This window comes from Pyrgilauda ruficollis, unplaced genomic scaffold, assembly GCF_017590135.1.
Source record: "Pyrgilauda ruficollis isolate IOZ18807 unplaced genomic scaffold, ASM1759013v1 scaffold19, whole genome shotgun sequence".
Lineage (NCBI taxonomy): Eukaryota > Metazoa > Chordata > Aves > Passeriformes > Passeridae > Pyrgilauda > Pyrgilauda ruficollis.
In genome coordinates this window covers 875612-895751 of record NW_024518095.1, presented here as the reverse complement: position 1 = coordinate 895751, position 20140 = coordinate 875612, and the positions used below count along the sequence as shown (strand labels likewise).

The 20140-nt window shown below is 37.2% G+C and overlaps 1 protein-coding gene across 3 annotated transcripts in view; it reads right to left on the bottom strand.

Annotated features, from left to right (window-relative positions):
* Positions 1–20140, bottom strand: part of TMEM117 (transmembrane protein 117) — a 179782-nt gene that overhangs the window by 89678 nt on the left and 69964 nt on the right. For all 3 annotated transcript variants that reach the window (XM_041465644.1, XM_041465646.1, XM_041465645.1), the window contains exon 4: positions 15603–15702. In XM_041465644.1, the coding sequence (XP_041321578.1) occupies positions 15603–15702 (100 nt within the window). The remainder of the gene's footprint in view (positions 1–15602; positions 15703–20140) is intronic.

Genomic DNA, 20140 nt, shown 5'->3' with positions numbered 1-20140 from the left:
CATTAGGAAAAGAGGAAATTACTAAATCTCACCAGCCAAAATCCTCAGACCTTCCACAAGTAAGTTTCTTCCCCACCAAACTGCAAAATGGGTGGTTAGATTGGATACCAGTCTTCAGTGTACAATATTTGCCAGATGTAAATACAAAATAGACACAAAAAGTGAGAGGTCTAATAATTTAATAACTGCTCTTATTTTGTGGTTCTTAGACTAGGAAAAAAGCATAGAAAACTGCCTACCTACTCTGTCTCAAATGTATCCTCTATTGAGGTCAACAAAAATTACTGAAAAGTGAGTTTCAAGTCATTCTTCCCAATTTCCTGCTCACTGGATTAGAGTTACCGGTAATTAAAATTTAAGTTCTTTCCCTAGAAGGACAATGGTCCTTACCACCAGTAATGACACTTCTCTTTCCTTCTCCCACAAGGTACTTTTACTTTGGGAAACTCAACAGTGATAGGAAATTCAAAGCAGCCCACTTAGAAGTGCTGTGTTTTAAACAGTGTAGTGCTTCAGATGGACAGAAAAATATCCTCTTGAATATTTTTGTAAAAGGAAAGGAACATTCAGTCTCAGAAAATTTAACTCACTTTAACAAGTGTTCTCAGCATCTGAAAGAAAAATAGCACAGGCTGTCATAAACAGTTATTAGGATCATAAGGAATGAGACTGAACTTTTAACACTCTTTTCATACTATCACGATGTCACACTTCAGTCCTGAGACTTTATCCTTAACTGAGATATGGGTGTTACTGAAGAAAAGTGCTGCACAGAGTTCAAAGATGTGTCAGCTGGTGGAAGCAACTGGACTGAGTGAAAACCTCAGGGTAATAAGATGACCTGGCATGAATACAAATGTATATCACTCACTCAAGGGATTACATTTCTGACATCATACACTACAAAAACACTGCCTAAATGCTTTATGGACCGCAGCAGAACCCCAAGAACAAAACCAACACTGCTCTCTGAAGTCATTCAGTGTACTGTATAGAATAGACTGTGAGCTCTTCAACATTTGAAGTTCAAAAAGTTTTAAAAACACAATGCATAATTCAATTTTTCTCTCAAGTGACCTCATTCAATGATGCTGGGGGCTGGATTCAATGTTTTTAAGTGAACTGAAACCATAGCAGCAGCTACTAGTGCTACAGCACAAGGAGTGGGAGCTCCCTTAAAACTTTTAAAGGCCTCTTCCAAATTTACTGGTTTGTGGGCTTGATCTGTACACTACTTTTTACACAAATACTGCTGTAAGAGTTGTGGGATGATCACTTTCACATTGTCAAACTAGTTTTTATAAGGGTGCAGTTAAATGATTAAAAAAGCGCAGGTGGAATCAGACTTTTCTTTTAAAAATACCTTGGCTCTAACGCCATCAGTAATAAAATGTTTTTTCTGACTTTATCAGTACTAATGGTGATAGTTAAGACACTTTGCACAGAGGTTCACAAGCTACAGCTGCATGGGTGGCACACTGAGTGCTTCTGTAATGTTGAAGTGTTTTGCTGCCTGGTGATGTTTATCAATGAACTGTCCACAAGTTAATGCAGTGAAGTGAGTACATTTTCCTGTGCTGCTAATAAGTTTTAGAATTTATTTTTATTTACATACAAGCTATTGAATCTACTCCTCTTCCAAAAATGACCTGATCATTTGCTGCAATTTTACACCTTATTCTGAAATGCATTATGATTTTAGCAATTAATTTTATTTAATGAATCAAAATTTCTAAAGCCAATCTGAATTTTCTCTGACAAGTCTGTCCTACATTACCATGTTGCAGTGAATGCATGCCACCAGCATCTGTGCTTCATTACTAAGAGCATGTGTAAAGATGTAGTTTAACCAGAGGAAGGATCAAATTCACCAAGGCCCACCTCATGCCATTCTGTACAGGTAAAAGTTACAGCCAGGGTTAATTCAGCCTACACTGTCTCCTGCAATTTCCTTTAACAGGATTAATAAAGTATAGCCATTAGAACTGGCTAGCAGGTTGCTGTGGTCACGCCCGTACTGTATTCCCATAAATCTCCTAATTTTTATTTATTTTGTATAGTCTGGTGGGGCACTGATTAAAACCTCAGCAAAAAGGATTCAACCTTCTACATAATATTGACCCATTTGACTGAGAGGTCTCTCCTGGGCTGAGGAGGAGTATGTAGATATCAGAAAATACACATCAGGACTGCACAGCAAGGACAGTCCTTGGTGCCAGTGAGAGCTGTAAGCTTGTACACTGTCCACTCTGAGCATCAAAACAGACTACTCATCATGTTTATTATTGTAACAAGAAAACAGCAAGCATGGGGGAGTGTGCAGGACTTAGTCCTTTACCCGTAATACATGAGGAGAGTGAAGCAATTTTGTTAATGCTAAAAAATTCAGTCAGCGCTAATGTTTATTTTTGCAGCATAGCCTTAGCATTGTACAGTTTGCAAAAACCCCACACAAGCAATCAGTGAAAACCATTCAGTACCTTTTTTACATCACAGAGGTGTCAAGAAATGAAACACGGAAGAGAGAAGTACAATAAATTAATAGATTCATTAAGTCATAATTAATTAAGTGGTCAGAATTGTAATTCCATGTGAAAGAACTGAAGTGTAATGTGAGAGGCTGTTCAGTGAAAAAATACTGGGCAAGAGATTCAGAATGAACAAATGACAAAGACAGAAGGAAATATGAGGAGTTTAAGATATTGTGTGGTGCACAGAAAGGATGAGAACAGGAAGAGAGACAGGCAGAACCAGAAATAAAAGATATTTGGGAACCACTCAGAATATCCCAGAATACTGACACACAGAAATAAGCATAGAAAAATACAATCCTTTTTTAGCATCTACAATTTGAAATTAATGACAAGTAATGAGTTTAAAAAAAAGGAAACTTAAGAAGAAAAAGCTGATTTCTGAGGTAACAATTAGAGACAGCATCATTCAGTGGTTAGATTTCAGAGCTTTTAATACAAACCCCACATTAGAGTTAAATTCTCAATACCTTCCTTATTACCCCTTCTTGTCAAATAACTGGATTTTTGTAATACTTGTTCGTAATTCAGATTTCATTTTTGCAATACAAGGTTTTATTCCAGTGAGTGCTAGACAGTCTTCAATAATCCAACAGGGCAACACCATGTAATGTTAGAATGGCTTGGAGATCTCACTACACCATATTTTCAGCTCCAAATCTCTATGCATTTCCAAAGGAGAAAGAAGGTGTGTAGAGTTGACCAGACAAGAAGCCAGAGATACAACCTCACAGAGGAATAGTCAGCCAGTGTTGGCATCTCTTCTGAAATCATTCCCAAGTATCTGGCTTTGAGCATCATGTGGCTGGTTCAGGCCCTTCATGCTACCTCAACTCATTTAATAGTCCTTCATCTACCAACTAGCATAAGATAACCTTGTAAATAGGTTCAATCAATAAAAATCGTAGGTTAGCAAAGTATGAACAAGCTCAGTAGATGATACTGGCCCAGTCTGCCTTTGGTCACACCAATGACAAAGTACATAGAAATCACTACAGGACAGGAAATTCAGAGGAAATCAATGAACCAAAGCTGTGGCCACAGATCAGCTTAGTCATAATTGTTTGCCTTCAATTGCCTTATAAGATTAAGGCTGTTTTGTATCAGTAACAACAGAACACAAGAAAGGCTCTCTTTCAGGAAAACATGCACGCACAAATAATTTCATCTATTAATGCCCGATATCCTTTGAAATATGTCCTGAAATTTAGATAACTTAAATAACATTTCTTCTTAGCAATTTTCCTAACTTCAAGGCAAAATTTAAAGTTCTGGAGGATACACTGACATGCTTGTTCACATTACTGTCCATACAATCCTTGATTTCACACTGCTGTTGCATGTGGATTCCTGCTGGCTTATTTGTGTTATAGTTTAATTTACTCACTGCTGCATGAACCTCTGACTTTATGTGAAGTTCTTTTAATGTTTCATCAGGAAATCCTTGACACTCTGTAAGTATTCCTTTACCTTCCTTAATTCCCAAGGGATGCTTAACAGTAAACCATTACATGTTTTAACTCTGCTGGTTTGTGGGACAACTTCTGGCATTTCTATATCTCCTATATAAGTGTCCTGGGTTTGCCCAGGACACAAAACCTTAATACCCTGAAGGTAAATATCTAACTCTGAGTCGCCTTATAATTCCTTTTTTACCAGTGGACAGAAATAAGTGGTTTTACAATGTGATTTTTTTGCATAATTTTAAATGTCAAATATAGTCCAAGGACTTAGCAGGCCTTTTTCTCTTCATTGGTTACTAAGACAACCCAGAAAATCAGCACAGAATAAAACATCAAAATCTGTAGCTGTCCAAATGTAAATCTTAAATGTAAATTCTGAGACCAAACTACTACATGGTTACACAAATCCTACCTTCATGCTCTGGGTCAAGTGTTGACCCAAGTAAAGCACAGTGTAAAGCCATACAGGTGTAAAGCCATACAGGTGTAAAGCCTGTTTCTCATCTGCCATAGATATTCTGGAGGTCTATGAGATATAAAAGAAAGTACATGCAAAATATATCTGCAGTCTGAAAATTATGGTCCTGCCTAATACAACACTGAGATGCTGCAATTTGAGCTGTGCCTTGTACTAGTGCTGGACCTTTGCTAGCGTTACACCAACGTAATCACACCTACATGGTTTGTCCTCATTCTGATAATGCTCCTGACAGGACTCTGTCCATTATGAAGTAGATTATGTTGTCCAATAATTCTACTTAGATTGTTTCTTTACAACAAAATTAGAGTGTTGGGTGGTAAAACTAATTTTGTGTCGTCATGTGATGAGCCAAAAAAATTGTAAAGAACCTCTTCAGGTTAAGAGAAAGGGAATAAGTGCCTTGATTCTCTGCAGCCACACATTAGTATGAGCTTCATCCCTTTGGTACAGTTATACAAACTATATACAAGTTATAAAAGAAATACAAAGCAGAAGAGAAGACAGGCCAGAAATGAGCCCAGAAAAAACCATCATAGAAAAAAACAGGGGAAAAGGGAGCACAGTCCAGGGGTATTCACCACCTGGAAGTATCTCCAGTGCACATACATTCCATTGCAATTTTCCATAGGAGAAATAATTCAGCATCTTTGCAGAAGCAGATACCTCTTAGAATGCTGCCATCAAAGTGGGTAGAGAGAATAATTTCCCTTAAAGATTTGAGGAGAGCAGGGATGGGATGAATACAAAACTGAGAGCAGGGTCTTGTCTCAGCTCCATCATCAATTCCCTTTTTTCGTGCCCCTTTTCCTTTGTTTCAGCTCTGTATTGTAAAACAGGGGCATATTAGCATACGTATCTCCATGCATTGCTATAAAGATCAATCCCTAGTGTCTGCAAAATGCAAAACCTTTTTTTTACTGCCAGTGTAGGAGGCAATGATTTCTTTTGTGATTTGGAGAAGCGTAGTACTGTAAGAAATTACAAAAATAGCTTTTTAATGGAGGTTTCAAAAGTACTTAGAAAAGTTTAAGTGAAACTCGACAATCTCTCTATCCATTAAAAAAGTACTTCAAGTTCCCACTTCAAGTAATGTAAAATAAAAATAAGAAGAGACCAAGAAGAGATTAGACTCATCTTACTGAATGCTTTCTATTAAATGAACTTTTACAATGAATTTTAATTCATTTCCATTGAAACTTTTTAATGTCTCAGTTTTTAGGAAGTAATTGTGTATTTTAAGTCTGATACAATCAGCAGAATTGCACCCAAGTTAGACTTGGGTTTTGATAGCAAAGAGCTTTTGGAAGCCAAGCTATGTGATTGTTTCTGTAAAACCTGGATTTGAACACACTGAATTTTCATTCTTTCTTGAGCACAATGACAAGTATGATATCAAAAAAATTACCTTTGGCTAGAGTATCATAAGCCTAAGTTTGACAGTTTCTAAGATTTCTCCATACATGCAAGACAGAGCTAGTGATTTCACTTACAGTTCAGGTTTCCTTGATCAATTCAATTTAGGGCTTATAGCAGGGTTGTTAAGAGAATTCTCACACCACACTATAATTCATACACACCATATTATAATTCATATATTGTGCAGTACTGCATAGGAAACTTAATTCTGTGCTGTATTTGCTCAAGCACTTGTTGAATTGCTCTGCTGATATATTGTGGGTTGAGTTGACCTATGATAACATGGAATACAATTTAAGGTACTATAGCTGCTGTGACAATAATCTTTCATTTTTAAGCATAATGCAACACAAAATGAGTAATATTCTGGTAGCTTGAGTGATTAGGCCATTACTTTTTGGACATATTCTAAATACATTTTCTCTACAAAACAGCATCAGAGATAAAGTTTCTCAGCTGAACACCCACCTATTAAAATTATGCAATTTAAGACCAGAAATAGTGTCTTTTTTAATTTACCAGTTTTAACCCTGCTCCTCCACGTAGAGAAGAATGGATAATGTACAACATTCTCAACATTATTTTAGACAAGAGTGCTGTGATATATTTTTTTCCATAATAAAACATCCTTCTTTTCTTTTTTCCCTTGTACACTGTGTACAGTGTCTAATAATTCATCCCGCAGATCCTGAAGGAATTCAGAATTAATGAAATGTACTGCTGTGTACCACTGCCATCTGCTGCTAATCTCTCCCTGTGGATACAGCAGGCCTTACTTCAGCATATATTTAGTCCAGTAAAGATCTTCAGCTGAATGTGCATGGTCAGTCCAATACTTCTTTCATAACACTTTTTAAACCATCTCTCCCCATTTTATCATAGAGCTCCTAATTGCACATCTTAGCCAATATATTGAGGTGATTGTTTCATTTTCAGTTTCAGAAAGAAAATTATTTTCTTCCCCCAGTCAGTGAAAAAGGTTTGTGCTGCAATCTCATCCAGAACCAGACTGTTCCAGAGAGGAAGTGTCCATCTTAGAGACTCCAACAGCTTACACATTTGCCATCTGTTCTCAAAGATCTTCAGTGAGAACATGTTATTTCTAGAGTCCCACTTCTCCAGCACTTCTGACACCCACTCATTCACACCATTTCTAAGGAGTACATCATGTCAGAATGCAGAATTGCTGCATTGTTACTTTAATTTATATGCTGCTCTGACTTCAGTTTCTAAATACATGTAACCAGGATATTTCAAGATGTGCTACATAAATATCATCAAGAAGTAAATACCATTCCATGTGAAAAAGAGCAAAGGAGAGTATGACAACAAGGAAGAGAAAATAGAGGACCCCCAATCTCATTTATAGCAGTATGGCTGCTTGAAGCTACAACACAAATCAATCAGACAAGATTTGAGTTTCAGGAAGACATATCTTCTCCTTACAGCTTGTCTTTTGACTTCTACAATATTTGGAAAACAGAATTTCCTAATGGATATTTGATATGACCCTTCCTGTATTTTTAGATGGAATCCAGACTGCAAGAAAAGCATGCACAAGGTCACAAAAAGATGTGTATGAGCTCATAAGCATTGAAATTTAAAAAAAAGATAGTTGGGGAAATGTCACACCTATTTGAAAGAACTCCTACTATGTTTGCTTGTAATTGAAAGATGTCGGTAGCTGCTTTGGAGAACACTAGGAGATATTTTGGGGGCTGACTTTGGGGTTTGCATTTCTTACTGTTGAGCTCTGAGGTACAGCTGGCTGTGGCCTTCTTAAAAAAAAATCCTGAGTCTTTTACTTCTAGATATACTAAGCACATGTTTTAGAGCCCAGAAAATGGTTATCAACAAAGGTAACTGCTGTAACAATGAGCTGAAGGGACTTACTGGCTGGGAAATAGACAGGAATAACACCTCTGTCAATGCCTGGTCAGGACTGAAATGACAAAGTAAGAGGGGAATACAAAAAAAGATCAAGCTTGAAAAGGCAGATAATTATAATCTAGAGCATATGAACAGATGGCAGCACCATCAATCAATGAATAAATAATAGTGCAATCTGACTTGATGGGATGATTGGATGAACTCAGATGACACCAGGCACACTCCACCTTATATAACTAAGTGGCAGTCAGGAAGCAGAGCAGGATATGAGCACATTCATGCCCCAGAAAGTGGAAAAAAAAAATTAGCAGCTCTCATATGACTGGATATATTTGGACTGCCATTGTGCTGATGAATTTACTTGTGGTTATCACCTGGAGATAGCTATAGAATGTTCCTGCAACTGGACTGGCCTTCAAGAAAAGAAATGAAAGCCAAAACAAGATAGACAGGTGAACAAAAAGGGCAACTGGCTCTTGTATGCTTCTCTGAATGGAAAGAAACATATTGCCACTAATAATGTTATTAGTCACATTTCTGTGCAACCCTGGCAAGTGAGTTTAGGAGCAGGTGTCATCCATTTTGCTCCTTCCAGTTCGTGTTTCATAGTTCAATTTCATTTCCGCTACTGGAGAACACCAGAGTTGTTAGCTGTACCGCACTTCAGATGCTTGCAAATTCAATTACAGTTTTATTTTGTCATTTGATATACCAGTGGAATAGAAACAATCAAGAAGATTGACACTGATCATAATCTAAATTGTCATGCCCAAAGCCTGACAGAGGCATGAGTTAAAAAAGGTGCCAGTCATTCAAGACTCCCGACTCTTCAAACTGCCTTGTAATGTGCATCAAAATGGATTATTCACTGCTTGGAAATAAACCTATGCACTATTCTTTGCTAAACAGACTCTCCTGGATAGAAGAATTATTTTCCAAGAATAATGTAAGTTTAAGAGTTAACATTTTTGGCTATTATTTTAGTCTAAATGTTAAATACAAAATTCTGGAAACTTTATTATTTTTAATGATGATGTTATGTTTTCTTTTAGCATAGACTTTTTTCTGGTCCTTCCCTGTATTAAAGTAAACTTCATTTTTTAGTCACATTGTTATTTTATTTTCTATATATTTTCACTGCAATAATTTAGTGTGTCTGCTCTTTTCATCAATATGATAGCAGTTCCAGCATCAATGTTGCTCACATTGTGTGAACCTACCCTAGCAACACATATGCATTTTGAGATTAAATAAAATGAAGAGGTAAATTAATCTTGTTTCTGCAGAGTGGTAACGAACTCTTTGTTACTCTAGAATGTTGACATAGATAGTTACATCTCAGCAAAAGAGGACAAGAATAATATTCTCTCTTAATGGACACAAGGAAAGCACTTTGAAATCATTGAATAGCTTGCTATCCTACTCTACAAATAAATGTTGTTTGTCATGATCACAGAGGCAACAGTCAAAAGCAAATATCTCCAAATACTTTTAAAACTCTTGCCAAGAGATTGCCAGCCATTAAAAATGTTTTAATGACAATAAGTAAACATCTATTCTTATCACAAAAATTAGTAAGGAAGAAAGTACACAAAGAGTATTCTACAGGTACCAGGGATCTACCAGACAATAACATCAAATGACGGGTTTACTAACATGTAATGCATGGACTTCGTTACTTCACCCTACACTGTACAGTGTATTAGGTCATTATGCTTGTATTTTATAAAGAAACACCATAACATCATTTACAAAGTCAAAATGAAGTGCCAAGTGAAAATATATTTGGGGCAGTTGAGCACTTCTATCCTAAAATACAACAATTAGATTGTGTCCACTGTCTGTACAGTAGGGAATTGAAAAAAAGGTGTTTCCTAGCAAGACTACCAAGAGGGGCTCAGATTCAAAAAATTACTTTAGAAGACACGTGTCACTGTGCTCAAAATTATGATTCAACAATTCCATCTAATCATGAAAATATCAAAAACTTCTTAAGAGCCTCCCTGTTCAGCCAAAGAAATCCATAGACTACATAAGATTTCAGGAAAGAGAGGTTATGTATCTATGGTTGATGTTCTCTGAACATGAAATCCAGGCCCATACTTAGAATATAGGTCTTACCACAGGCAGTGACATTTCTGTCTTCGACATAACAGCAACATCCATGTTCAGGTCCTGCTGAATATTCTTTTATATGCAAGAACATACAAAACAAAATACTCACAGCTTAATTTTTTTTTCACCTGCAAAATAATGCCCAGGTCATAAAGAGGTGTTGAGGAAAAAGGACGGAGAAAAGTAATGACGAGGTAAGATGAACATGAGGAAATAAGGTCACTGTCTTTCACTGATAAGGCAGATGAAGATGGCTCCATACTCTTTCACACATTCACAGCTCCTGAGCTGTGACTTTGTCTTTCCTGCAAACAGCATTTTCAGGGCCAGCCAACATTGCTAGAATACCTCTTTAATGGCAGAGGGGATATCTGAGGCTGCAGAAGTGCTGAGTGCCTGGCTCTGTAAACAATGGGAATGGAGATATTTCAGAACAGAATTACTGAATGAGGTCAACAAAACTCATGGATAAAGGAGATGTGTTTGAAATAGGCAAAGCTGAATTTTCTAGTAGGCTTTTGAAAAATTCCTCGTCACAGGCTTCTATGGAAACTCAACAATCAGAGCTTTAGGGAAGGTCTTTATGTTGATAAATAACTGATTAAAAGACAGGGAACAGAAGGTAAGTAGGTTAGCCAGACAGCTCTAGCAATGGAGGGAGGTCATTACCAGAGTTCCACAGGGAATTTTGCAGGGGATGCAGTTATTTGTCATATTCCTAAGCAACCTCAAAAAATGGATGAGCAGTGAGGTGAGAAAGCTTTATAATTATATTAAATTTTGCACAGTGAAAAGGATGATGGCTTGCTGGATGTGAAGAATTAGGAAAGGTGCTTATGGAAGAAAGTCCCTAGGCAATAAACTGGCAGATGAAATTCTTTGTAGTTGAATGCAAAATGTTGCAAAAAGAGCAAAACAATTCTAAAATCAAGAGTCATTATGTACACAAAATTGCAAGCATTTCAGTAGAGCATTAGAGGACCCTGACACATACTATTGGCTTTTCTTGCTCTCCTGGTTGGCTTCTGCTTATAGTAGCAGTTTGAGGTAACATAGTAGTCTGGGTGGATTTTTGGTCTGACCAGATGGAGGAACTGAGCTTTTTTACAGTTGTAGCCTGAGATTTAATATTGTACGTGTGACAGAAAAACATTCTGGTTTAGGACTTTACAGATTTACTGTGTCCTTGCATGGCAGTAACCATGAATTTAAACCTGTCAAATACTGATGTTCAGAGGATTAAGAATCCCAAGGAAGGCTTCAGCCTTTCAGAGTATTCTTTACAAACCAGCCACAGGCCCCTCTACTGGTTACACTGGGACTGCCCAGGTAAGACTGCCCATGTTAATCACATAAAATGGAAAAATACAGAAAGTTTCTTCACCAGAGGATGAAGACAAAAATGTTTAACAGAGGAATGTGAATGAAAAAAGAAAACCCATGGACAAAATCTATTTCTTTCACAACTAGCAAAGCCAGAACACAAAATAGTGTGAGGTTTTCTCCTGGAATTATGAGGCTGAAAAACTGGAGCTTTTACAGCTAATGCTGAAAATCTCAGAAAACAGAAAATCCTTCTTGCCTGAAATCAGATAATCTTTATCAAGGAGAGGAGCAGTTCACCAAAAGTTATATTTCAGAATGTCACTCAATGAAGTGACTCTTTTCCATAAAAGACTTCACAGAAGCCCAGGCAAATTGTGCGTATGGAAGTCATTATCCAGTTCCACTTATGAGGAAAGGGAGGTGTAGATTCACTACTCAGTGAAACTTTTGAAATCCCAATGCTGTATCCTGACAAGAAGTCTTAGGCAGAAGGTCTCTACCTCTATATCCATCCATCCACCCATCCATCCATCCATCCATCCATGCATCCAAGTGGATACAATGTGTCTTGGTCAGCACTGGATTAGCAGAACAATAGTGATCTCTCACTCTGTCATCCAGACTATGCTGGAAGTACTACTTCCTAACTTCCTACTAATTCATCTGCTAAAATGATGAAAGAGAAACAGTCCCAGAAGAATTCATCATCCCACACAAGGGAGAAGTCAAACTGAAATCAAGCAAAGGTGTCAAAAAGAACAGTCAGGAATTGCTACAGTGATTCAGTTCACATTCATTGTGTCAAGTGCTCTGCTAAAGCACAGTGATGAGAAAATTCCTGGCTTCTCTTTTTGAAAAGAATATGCTGATACATCTGTGGTAAACACTAGTTTGATGAATAAGATACTAAACCATCCCTAGAGTTTATCATTGTTTCTGATAACAGGAATAGGCACAGTCTCTGCTGCTGAATGATTTCTCAAATGTTTCCAGTTCTCTAGCAATTAACATGGGAAAAGAGAATGTCAACTAAATTGCCATTCAGAAAGAACATAAATAGGAATAGGATCCCTTGTCAGGAGGACCAGCCTGGTATATTCATAGAGATAGTACCAGACACTGGCTGAAGACAACTGCTTCAGCTCCTGATAATCCTAGCAAGCAATGTCTAAGAAAGATACAAAAAAGTTCCAAACTTCTACTGTTTAGCCTCTTTCACACGTATGTAGAGTTTGTAGGCAGCAACATGTCATTAATGCAAATGGTAATGGCAGCTGGTAAGCAAAGCTCACCATGTGTATGAGTGTAGTTCACAGCTCAGGGCCAATCTTTGTAGAGTCCAAAAAGCCATTGCCAAAAGGGAACAACAGTTTTGACGGTCTGAAAGCCAACACTACTCTGCTCTCTGTGTCACTTCAGTGCCACCCACTCACTCCTGCAGCTATCCTCTGAGCATGCCTTAGCCCGCATGCTCAGGACTGTGTCCCTCACAAAAACACAGCTGCAGCAGGTAGCTCATCTTCACAGAGGGGCCACTCTAATCATCAGAGATTGTGCCCTCAAACAGCTCCTTCCTCAGCCTGCTTGCACTCTCCCAGAAGGCAGCTGTAATTGCTAGTTTATAGGTTTGTCTGGGTGGAATCCAGCCTTTCTTCCAAGGTGTCCTACTGTGCAAAAATCTGTGGTGTCTGCCTCAAAAGCATTCTCCATGAGGACAATGCATTTTTTATGGGAGCAGGAGGGCATGTCAAAGCAGGTACAAGATTGCAAGATATACTTCCATGGCTTCAAAGAGCGAAAAGTGCAGAGAGACAGTCAGTGTACTGAACCCATTCCCTTCTTCACAGACTTCAGAATATCTAACTTACTACAGATTTCAGCAAAGATGTTTATTAGTAGCAGACACTCCTGTCCAGAGGTAAAAAGGAGAAGGTTCTGGGCACCCATAACATGGCCCCATTCTCATTACACACAACAGAAATAATATTGCTAATTTTATTAGAAATTGTGTCAGATCCTGTCACCAAACTAGTCAGTCAGCTAGGAAGTGCTGTGGAGAAAGTCTTACTTCTGTCTTTTCAATCCAAAACAAACAGTGATCCAAAACATATTTTCCCATTTCAATCACTTTCCTGATTTAATAAGCCACTCCTCAATGTCCTGGGGTAATGGTGTTGTGTATTGATTACTCATTTTTAAAATGGAATCCCATCTGTTTTATTTCTGCTTATTCCCAAAGTTTTCAATGAAATAAAGAATAAGATCCTAATTCCAGTATGGTTCAAACACAGTGAAGGCTACGTCTCTGTATTTATTTTCTGCCTTAGAGTGTATGGATGGATGACTTCTTTAAAAAAACTTCTTAAACATTAGAAAATATAAACTGCTGTGAATGGGAGGGTGGCAAAGGTTCCTTTACAGGTTTGTTTTTTCTTCTCTGTTTCAAAACAAGATGAGGAAACTTCATAAAATATAATACCACAGAAAGACTCATATTACTTTGACATCAATTCCATGCTGGGCTTTATAAGCAGAAAGGTCAAGTAAATTCAAATATAAATTACACAGCAATTTCTGTTCATATAGAAAAAGATGGATTGCTTAAATTAGACACTGTGGGACATGATTTGTGCCAATGTACATGTCCATGCACCAACATGCACGTCCAATCTCATCTTTTACTAATTGAGGTAGAGACCTTGAAATCGTAGTAGCTTTGTTTGATGCTCCCAGGCTTAGCTGCCCTTGAACACTGTCATTACCATTGCCTGGTTGATATACTTTGCCTAGAGATTTGCATTGCAGAAGCAATATCACTATTCTCTTTCACCCTGAAGACCTAAACATCAATCACTACACCTCTTAATTCTCCTCATGCAATCGAAGCATGTCCTAAAACACATTGACCCTCCAATCCCATGTTCTCTACTCTTCCTGAAAGCTAATAGAACCAGATGAATTTGAACAGTCTTCTCTAATCAAACCACTTCTATATTTTCTCCTAGTCTCTCTCCCATTCTTCAGTGATAACTCCATCTGCCACAGGAATCTGCTGTGGCACAATCTAATTGTGACTCCACTGTCAAAGAGACCTGAGAGTGCTTTGAGTACCCAGAAAATTATCAGGATCATGTTTTTTGAATCAACCATTTCCATGCTTTATACAGTGTTGCACAAAACAGGGGAGTTTTTTTCATAGCAACAAGAAAAGAGGGACAGAAAAAACCCCCCATTACCTAATGTAGAACAACTTGTCTTTAATCTATCACTGGAGCCCTAAGGCACATATGTAGGATGTATATGACCTCTCTAAGTTCAGTTTAGTTTATGCATCATCTCTTCTTTGACACTGGAATAAAGGTGTGGAAGCCCATGAGAAAAAAGCAAACTGAAGGTATTCAGAAGTACCCGTGAATTTTATTACCAATTCAGAAGAATCCACATTAATTGTCAATATTAGTCAAGGCACCAATTCTGTGATGTCCTTACCGTAAAGCATATACAAATTATTTTCTCTGCACTTGCTTTTCATGGCCATCATTTCACAGAGTACAGGTTTTTTTTGGACAAATCACGGACACTGAACAACATCCTGAAAAATTCCTTGATGTTTTTTTCCCCCCTTCTGTCTGTTGTGCAGTATGGTTCCAAATATGGTGGGTAGAAGACATTGTTAAAATCCAATTGCTAAAAAGCTTACCTACACAAATCTTAAAAACCTAATCTTAAAAAACTATTAAACTCACTTTTTATCACTTTGTGTTTAAGAAATGCTTTTTCTGAACAATTAAAATGTGCAGATGCTTTATTTTGTTCCCAAAAATTAGCTGTCATTTTCTGGTTCTCTTTCACTAAGCTGATCTTTGGCTTGCACATAGAAGATTCCTTTGTAATAAGTATAATCCAAGTGAAAATTTTATTTTTCTGAGTCCTATATTAGATCAAAACAAATCAGTCACATCAGACTACCTTCAAATCCTGGCTTGTAACTGACTTGCTTTCCTTCTCTCATTCCATTGTTCTCTATTACATCTTTCAGTTTAATTTTTCCTCTCTTTCTTTTCATTAAAATTATTTATTTTTAGCTGTTATTCACTGTTTCATGGGATAGCACGTTGTGATGCTGCTTCACAGCAAAGGATGGCCACCATTCAGAAGCCAATGGCAAAACTCCCACTTACAGAAATAAAAAATCTCCCTGATACATTTTAACTGAAACTCCTCTGGACTGTCAATTGAATACCTGCCATTATGCATTTGTTACCTTTTTACTTTTCTGGGTTGAAACACTTGAGTCAGAGAAATTGAATTTTCTCTCCTCTTTCTCTTGAAAGCAACAAACATATTCTTCTCTTTTTAAAATGTAATTATGTTTCTTACCATCCACGCTGTGACAAAATCTCCCATCCAAGTCCCAACTGCAGCTACCTTCATAAAATTTTCATTCCTGATGCCCATGAAGTCTGTTATAATGTATGCACTGTGAAAACAAGAACACAAACATAAGATACACACATTTGATCAACGTAGTTGCAAAGAGCTTGCATTAGTGACAAAATTTATGATTATCTGTGAGAGATTTCCCATTGCTTTCATAATAACTTTTCTGCTTGATCTGAGTCTTGACATAGAACTGAACCCATATGGGTCGATTTCAATTAGAAATGCAATGTGAGTCTGATTTTGAAGTCCATGTCTCTTTTGAAGGTGCTAAAATAACAGTTGGCAAAGACTTTAGGATTATGTAAAGCTTCTGGAAGTAGAAAATATTTTATGCTTTTTTATCTTTTTCGTTTATACAGATAGAATTACAACATTTTTCAAATCCATGACTTTGCAAAATCTTAATGAAGAAAAGTAAAAATCTTTAAGGTATGTTTAAAAAGACAATTGAGCTGCTTGACTTTTCACTCTATCAGTTATACAACCACTTTTTTGACACATCGGTGTAAGCAAGTTTTGCAAAATTTCAGTGAGATGTCACTGTTTCTAGATTTATACAATTCATTTTCACAGATATATTTTATTTCAATCCAAAAGAAGCATTTCCATTCTGCCTAAATAATGCAACAGATAGAATTTACTACCTCACTTGGTAATTTGACTTCAAGTTTACCAAGAGGCTTTAACAATTAAGAAGGTAAAGTTACTTGTTCTGGATTAAAACCTTTTTGAAAAAAACCCATACATTTTAATATACTGATATCCTTTTCTAGAAGACTTTTGTAGTGGTCAAGAAGAGGCAACTCTCCTCAAGAGCTAATAATGATGATAATGAATATGAATAGCAATTGTATTTAACTTTACAAGCGATATCTTTGCTTTCAAGACTCTTGTAAATATTTTTATGCATTGTTATGCCTATTTAGGAGTGTGCATAAGTGACACAGTTACATGTAAAATTGTCCTTGAACACTGTGCTCTCCATTATTCAAATCTTACCATTGTTACATACCAAATATTGCAATGTCTAGGAGCTATACAGACCATACCTCTGCAATTGGAGCAGTGCAAACTGATTCCACTCTCTGGGCCAGTTCTGTTAAAATCTAAATATCTCATCAAGACAGAATGTCTTGCTAGCATGGTCTTGCATAGACCATGGTATAATTTCTTGGAGAGAATTTAATATGTTGTAGAGCAGATATATTATTGTCAGTGAACAGTTTCATGACGCATGAAAAATGTCCTAATGTAACAGCCATTTTCATTATATATATTATGACCTTTCAGCTGGTATGTCACTAGCAAAAATGCCATCTATTTTTTTTTTGTTGTTGTTGTTGAATAGCACATAAATGCTGGCTCTCATTTTCTGCTCAAAAAAAAATTGTTAACAGCATTCCATGTAGTTAAAAGATCATCAGTATCCTAAATTCACCATGTTATAAATAAGGATGTAAGAACTCAAGAACAGGAACATCAGGTCAGCCTAAAGTCTCCCTGCTTCAATGTTCTGTCTCCAGGAGAGGGCAACAGCAGAAGCAAAGACTGAAAACAAGCAAGCACAGCCCTCCCAAATATATTCTCCTAGATGCTTTAGAACTGGAAAATATTTGGAATTCATTTTTTTCCTGTAGCTTGGGCATGCCATTCTTGTAGCATCTGTGAAGGCAAAAAATAATCAAGTCTGCATTCCTTAAGAAGGTGTCTTGTTCACAAAGAAGGCATGGCAATAAGTGTCACTTGTGAGGAATGGCCCTCAAATTCAAAGCATACCTTAGTTTTCTCCATCAGTGACAGACACAAACAAAACCTCAGGGTTCTCACCTTTTCTTATGTGCACTACACATTCTCATAGGCATTATACATGATTACAGGTGTACAATAAGCAAACACTTGCACAACACCCCCAGAAAATGGCCACTTGGGCCATTCCTGCAGCCCTGGCACACACAGCAGTCCTGCCACTGCCACCCTGGCAGGCTGCTGGGCACAAGGAGGGTTAACCAAAAAGGCTGAGAGGTCACTGATCCCTGAATACAGGTATTACCTAGCAGAAGAGAAATCAACCCGGACATAAGTGATTCTTTTTAATGGAAATTGAAATTCTCAGTGTAATCACTTGTTTTTATGAATGCTAGAAGCATCAGAAGGCTTATAATAAGGTTGAATGAACTGGATACAATACCTAAAGACAGAAGGGCCTTGAAATCATCACATCTTCCCAACAGTTCTTCTTGTCATTTGAAACATGAAAACATCAAAGAAGCCTAGTATAAATTGTGCATTCCAGTCTACAAGTAATTAATGCCTGAATTAAATATACAAATTGACAAACCTTCAGTTAGTGTCAAAATAGCATATTATTATAAAGAAACTGTTAGGAATATAAACTATACATGTTTTAAGTGCATTTACTGATTAATATACAGCTACAACTTTTTACGAACAGGAAGAATATTTTTAGCATTGTCATCTTACTAGCAATAGTAATGAAATACATCACTATTTCATTAACTGTTAGCATTGCACCCTCTGTCTTTTATGCTCTCTGCAGTATTATTTTTCCTTCAAAACACAAAGAGAAATTGACTATTTTAAAATAGAGATCTTGGGCTGCTAAAAATTAATAAAAAAAAATGGTTTTGGTTTAAACATTTTTTTAGGTTTGAACCTAAAAAACCTTCCAGTTTTCATTTTTAGGTTTTAGTTTAAATAGGAATAAGAACACTTGACATTTTCAAAAAAGACATGCTTTCCTGATGATACTAGCAGGATACATATTATAACAGTACCAAAATTAAAATTAATTCTGTTGTGGAAAATCCTCACATTTTACATTTTTCTAGATTAAGCTACTGATTAGAGTAGTTTTCTTTAATTATTTAGTCTTCTTCCTGGCTAGGACCCATGTCTGCACCTTGCAGGAGGATTAAGATCTGCTGGGTTCCAGTTAACTGTCATGGCCAGCCCAGATTTTCCATAGGTTGTCAAAAAGCTTCTTACCATCTGTGTACTGTGCAGCAAGGCACCAGCACATTGCACGAGCAGCACAACCTAAGGAAACACTGAGTGAAAAAACACCGCAGTCAAAGCCCAGAGTAAAAAAGCTCTTCTGAGACAGACAAGAGGAGTGTAAATAATTAAAGTCTGAGGAGCCAATACTTGTGAATATTATAGATAAAGGACAAATTTGTGACTGGGATTTGGGAGCCTTTCACAGTAACACTGGAAGCTGCAGCTCCAGGGAAACTGCTCTTAGCAGGCCAAAGTTTAAGGAAGGTAGAGCAACATTTTAACAGAATAGGACAAAAGAGAGGGATCAAAAGAAAAAGGAGACTTGATAAACACGATTCTAAAACAGATTTAAAAATCATAAGTAACTGTCTACATCCATATTGATGCAAAAGGTATGTTAATAACCATGAGTCAGTGAGTCAGTAAAAAGACATATGAGCCCAGGGTATTTGAACAGTTCCTGGAGTTAGCAGCAGCGTACACAGAAGGGATAAAGAGGGAGACAACCACACTAGCCTGGAGATTTTGTTCCAAGGAAGATATCAGAGCATTTTTTCAAAGAAGGATGACACTGCTAAAATTGCAAAGTCTGAAAGCAAATAGAAGGTTTTAAATTTTACATTGGATCAAGATGCACAAGTCACTGTGGTGCTACTGACACTGTTCCAAGCACTTGAAAAAATGTCAAGACTGAGACTCAGTGCTGAGATGGTGTTTTCTTGGCCATCACAGGATCTAAGAATGGGCTTTAGCTTGAATAGGGACACTTAAATGTAAGGGTAAACCAGGAAGTCAAACTCTCTATGGAGCTTGGTCAGACTAGGTCAAGGAATTAATTGCTTTATATTACTTCTTGATGGCTAGGATGTCAAAAAAACCCCATGTTAACATATTAAAAGGCATTGTTAAACCTATGTGACTAAGTGATTCCCCATGAAGTGACATAACTTGATCTCCAGATGCTAATCCAAAGATCTCTGTATCTCTTGTGAGGTCTGAGACACAACTGACAACCCAGACACACCTGAACAGAACCCTGGGTGTCCAGGGACAGCAATGAGAGCATAGACACTTTGGGGAGGTTTTAGTTGCCTTTTAAAGCAATTTTAGCAACCTTGATGCATCTTAACTAAGCTTCAGCTGGTTCTTTATACACTCTAGAGTACTGATGGCTTGGGGTTGGCCCACAGAACACAGCGCATGTTCTGTACAGAGCCAACAGGAGCTGCATCCACAGAGAGTGATAACTTAATGCTCTTTAAAAAGGAGGGGAGGCCTAGATATCTTTTATGTTGAGCCACAAAAAGTGTATACATGTTCTGCTGTCTGATATGCGCTTTTCTGGGGTGGTTTTATTATTTGGCCTTCCCCTTAAATAGCTGATTATCTACATAGAACTCATCTTCCTTGGTGCATCTGACAAAGTGAAGTGCTTTGACACTGGCAAAAAATTGAAA